General features: G+C 40.2%; 1 protein-coding gene across 6 annotated transcripts in view; it reads left to right on the plus strand.

Moving 5' to 3' along the window:
* Positions 1 to 1684: 1684 nt before the first annotated feature.
* LTBP1 (latent transforming growth factor beta binding protein 1) overlaps positions 1685 to 4691 on the plus strand; it is a 222444-nt gene continuing 219437 nt past the window's right edge. For 5 of the 6 annotated variants that reach the window (XM_063078349.1, XM_063078350.1, XM_063078351.1 and 2 more), the window contains exon 1: positions 1694 to 1916. In XM_063078349.1, the coding sequence (XP_062934419.1) occupies positions 1694 to 1916 (223 nt within the window). Of the gene's footprint in view, positions 1917 to 4691 lie in introns of all 6 variants that reach the window. The other variant, XM_063078353.1, reaches the window with a different exon arrangement.

Consider the following 4691-nt stretch of genomic DNA (forward strand, 5'->3'; position numbering starts at 1 on the left):
CAAGTAGAATGTACTTAGTGGGTGATGAGCTCCCTGTCTGTAGAGATGTTCAGAGATAGGCTAGATGGCAACTTGGTACATGGAACTCAAGCAGTGGATGAGAGATGGTTGTGTCAGAAAACCTCTGGGGCCACATTCCAACCTTGAAATTCTGGTGGCTTCTTTGGTTAGAGATCTTTGTTTCCAAGCTCAGATTTTGACCATAATTTAATTTGTTGAGGGTCTGTAAAGGCATCTTGGAAGACTTTATGAAGATATAATATAGGTCAAACCAAAGCAGTATAAAGGGTGAGGGAAGCTTTTCTGGTGGGCAGAGATGGCAGCGGGAAGGCTGACCCAGAGCCAGTCTCCCCTTTGACCACTGCAGTAACACAGAGGCATCAAGAAGGGCACTGCTTCTTACCAGCCGTAAAGCCTCAGGATGAACCGTCTCTCTTCAGCTGCTGCTACCATCTTTGCTTTCTGCCTGGGCTTCTGGAAAAAAAAAGGACCTGGCTGGGGGTATAGCACAGATGGAGATATCAAAACAGGGTTTCTCTATTACAGTTTGCCAGAGAGTTTACATTGAGACCTGGCCATGAAGGGTAGGTCTGGGTGAAGCCATATGTTCTCTGTGCAGCTCTGCTGTCATAGCATAAAAGCAGCCATAGACAGTATATAAACGAATGAGTGTGGCTGTATTCCAATAAAACTTTATTTACAAAAACAGGCAGTGGGCCAGGTTTGGCCCTGGGACTGTAGCTTGCTGACCCCTGATAAAGACATCGAAAATTAGAACTAGCCGAAAACATCAGCTTCAATCCTCTCATGTGTTGGAGAAAAGGTGAAATGACATGTCTAAAGTCACACCATGGTTGAGCCAGGATTTCAGCCAGAATCTACTTTTAGTCTAGTGCCCATTTTGTGATACTGTTTTGCCTTGGCTGTGCGGTCACATTATTTGATTTTTAAGAGAAGGCTGCGTGAATGAAAGAAATACCTGCTTCAGGTGGTCTGTGAGTAGCAAGAGTGAGAGCTCAAGGATGGTATTTTAACAGTGGCAACCCTTTATCCTTGTGACCTGGCCTCACTTTTTCTTAGAGGGGCTCTGCTCACAGTAAAACAAAATATAGATTGCATAAATTCATATGGAGAAATAATGCCCTGGAGTTGTGAAAAAGAAAAGGGCTCCCGCAGCTGCGTCACAGGATTTGATCACTTCAGCTGAGAGTGCCAGGAGATTTGAGACAGATGTTTTCAGACATGCCGCATGCCTAAAACATTTCCAGGGGTCGGGCTGCAAATAGTGACTTAATAAGTGGAGAAACAGGGAAAGTATGCAAGTTGAGGACACAAGAGTGTATTCAGCACTAGGTGCATGGCCAACCTCTTTGCATTACATCTGCCTGTCAGGGTTGGCTCTTTAATCTGTCGTGCCCTGGGTATTGCTCTTTGTCTGCCCGTGAATAAAGTGCAGCATTGTGGTTAGTAATCCCACTCCAGTGACTCGACTTCAAATGTGGTTTTGGAGTGCATCCCAGAGTTCTGTTTGCTAAGCTTCCTACTCCTGTTTCAGAGACACCACTGGAAACAGAGCAGCGAGCACTAAAGGCTTCCCTCTTTCCTTAAACCTGTCGGGTTGTGGGCTCTCTCTTTCCCCTTCTTGCTTCTTTTCTTTTCTTTTTTTCTTTTTTAAGCCTTCCAAGGCAAGTTCATGGATACTAAGCTGATGTGTTTGTTGTTCTTTTTCTCCCTGCCTCCGCTCCTAGTGAGTAACCACACTGGCCGCATCAAGGTGGTCTTTACTCCGAGCATCTGTAAAGTGACCTGCACCAAGGGCAGCTGTCAGAACAGCTGTGAGAAGGGGAACACCACCACTCTCATTAGTGAGAATGGTCATGCTGCCGACACCCTGACAGCCACGAACTTCCGAGTGGGTGAGTTCCTCCACGGTCCCTAACTGTCCTTACCGAGTAGAGAGTTATGAAATTGTAACGCTTAGGCACCCCTTTCATTCACACTGTTCTCTGCTTGAATGGGTTTCTGTCTGTGAATACAAATATGCTGCTTTCATGAGATCTTTGAAATTACTTTTGGAATAATTTTTAAGCTGATTTTTGGTTTGTTAGAGAAATAGCAACTAGAGAATTTCCCCTTATTGCTTAGTGTTTCGCAGCTGTGCGGTGATGGGAATGTATATAGTAGAACAGAAGAGGATAGGTTTTAGGTTAAGACCCTAATGCATAACTCGCATTGAGCAGCGTCAAATTTTATTGGCCCAGTGATAAGTAGAATTTGCTTGAGATTTGACACATATTATAAAATTTGGAAGGTGACGATGAAATTTAAATTTTTACTTCATAAGGAACCGGTTCTTTAAAAAACATCTCTAAATATTCTCAAAAACCTGTACTTTGGTTGTAGAAAGGGATATAGACCTGCATCCTTTGCCACATTTCTGTTATATATCATAAGACTAAATTATAAATTGATTCATAACATGGATTTGGGGAAAGATATACTAGTGGATTACTGTCAGCACTCAGAAACTTTAATTTTAAAATGAGCTAGTGGTTACTGACTGCAAAAAGGCTTTTTGCTTCTTTTAAGTTTTTGTTTCTCTTTTATTTTTTTGTAAATGGAGAAAGTATTGCGGTCCATTGAGTGCTGTCATACTGCCATGTTGTCATGAAATACAGGATTTTTGCCACAGAAAAATGTCTTTTATTATTTTTTGACCAATTATGGTTTGCCATGTGTACTCAAATAATCGCAGACACCCACGTTACTTTATGAGTTACTCACAAGAATAACCCAAATGTCAGACAGATAATAACACTGGCTAGATCTGGTCTTTTTATGGAATATTGCTGTTTAGTCTTGGGAGTGTGTGTCTGGGGGCAGGGGGGTGGAGAGGGGTGTCTATTTCAAACTGATTTCCATGAAGACAAAATACAAGGGACAGCCTGAAGCCCATATTCGTTCTTTGATTATTCTGCTGCTTTATGGTGAAGTGGAAGCTGTATTTTTGATCGTCTGTACTTGGAAAAAACATGTGCTCAGAGATACGATTTAAAAGTGTATTGTAAATTTCCTGGCTGTGATAGGGGTACTTTGGGCATACTTTTAAAAAGAATTTAGCTGTTACGTGCCAAATGGCACATTATGTTTAACAGGGCAGGGAACTGAGTCTAATAGGAAGTGTGTTTAACTGATGATCAGGAAACTGGATTCTGGTCCTGGTCCTGCTACCAACTAGCTAATCCACAGGGCATGCCAGTTAATGTTTCTGGGCCTCAGTTTTTCTCATGTATAAAATAAATGGGATTGTATTTAGTGACTTCTAAAATTCAGTCCATCTCTAAAACCTTTTGACTTTTTATTATCTATAAGTAATATTATCTTCTGGCTTTTTTGGAGGGCTGTAGACAAGGGGTGGGGGAGGGAAAGGCAATTCCTAATAGGTTATTATGGCTTTCCTGGCTTTCTCTTGCTTTACTTTCCTCAGTTACTTTTTTTTAGGCACTGCTTCCCCTCCTCCATGATCGACGACAGCGTCTGCTCCTCCTCCTTCCGTTTATCGTAAATCTTTACAGTAGCAATGACAACATGATCTAATGGGTGGCAATTCTTTTGGCTTATAGTATATTCATTTGGAAACTAAATATTTGAAGGCTTTGAGAAACAGAGGAAGTCTACTTGTTAAAACATGCTGCACACTTTCCTTTCTGGCATTGAACCAGATGTTTAGGAACAGAACACACGTAGCCTATTCAAAACACAAAAAGGGGCAAAATTACTTACAAAAGCATTTCAAAATCAGAGCTCAGTTCTCCACAAAGGATTGGCAGAATAGTTTAATTTAAAAAAAAAAGGGAGGGATGACCATAGTTATAAATAGTTTCACATTGGAAATCACGGGGAATATTTCACTTATATCCTGAGCTATTTCCTTCTTCTATTTACATTTTAGTTTAAATATTGGATATTTTGAGGGGAAAATTTTATGATTTTTCTTTATTGAAGAATGGTAGTTTTGTGGAACTTATAGATTATCCTTCAAAAATATAGAAAACAAAAAATTCATTTTTGCGTATGTATCTTTTTTGGATTTTGCAGGTTTAATATATTTTAATTATTTATAAGAAGTGGTTTTCTAATTGATTTTCTCTCTATATATGTTTGTTTACAATATATTAAATCTTTTGACAAATAAGATATACATGGAAAATAGTACAGTTTGAGGAAAATTCAAAATTTATTATGACTTGTTAGCTACTTGCTCTCTTTGTCCTCTGAGTTTACTGAAAGGTGGGGGCTGGCAAATTTTTTCTGTAAAGAGCCAGGTAGTATATATTTTAGACTTTGCAGGCCCTGCTGTCTCTGTCACAGCTACTCATCTCTGCACTGTAGTGTGGAAGCAACCATAGACATGTGCAGGAATAGGCGTGGCTGTGTTGTGAAACAGTTGAGGGGTTGAGTTTGGCTCCAGTGCTGTTGTTTGCTGACCGCCTGCTCCAAGGAGTTAGACTAATACAAGGAAAGCTATGTGGACTTCGTAGTTAAGGCACCTTCATTAAATAGTCCATTTTGTTAATCAGAACAACAGAAATAATTTGTGAGCATTTGTATGGTGATTCACAGTTTTTTTTTGAAGGAAGTGGAACAGACGTTATTGTCACCATTTTTTCGATAAGGAAACTTGGGCAGAG

Source organism: Cynocephalus volans, chromosome 14 (genome assembly GCF_027409185.1).
Source record: "Cynocephalus volans isolate mCynVol1 chromosome 14, mCynVol1.pri, whole genome shotgun sequence".
In the NCBI taxonomy this organism is placed as follows: domain Eukaryota; kingdom Metazoa; phylum Chordata; class Mammalia; order Dermoptera; family Cynocephalidae; genus Cynocephalus; species Cynocephalus volans.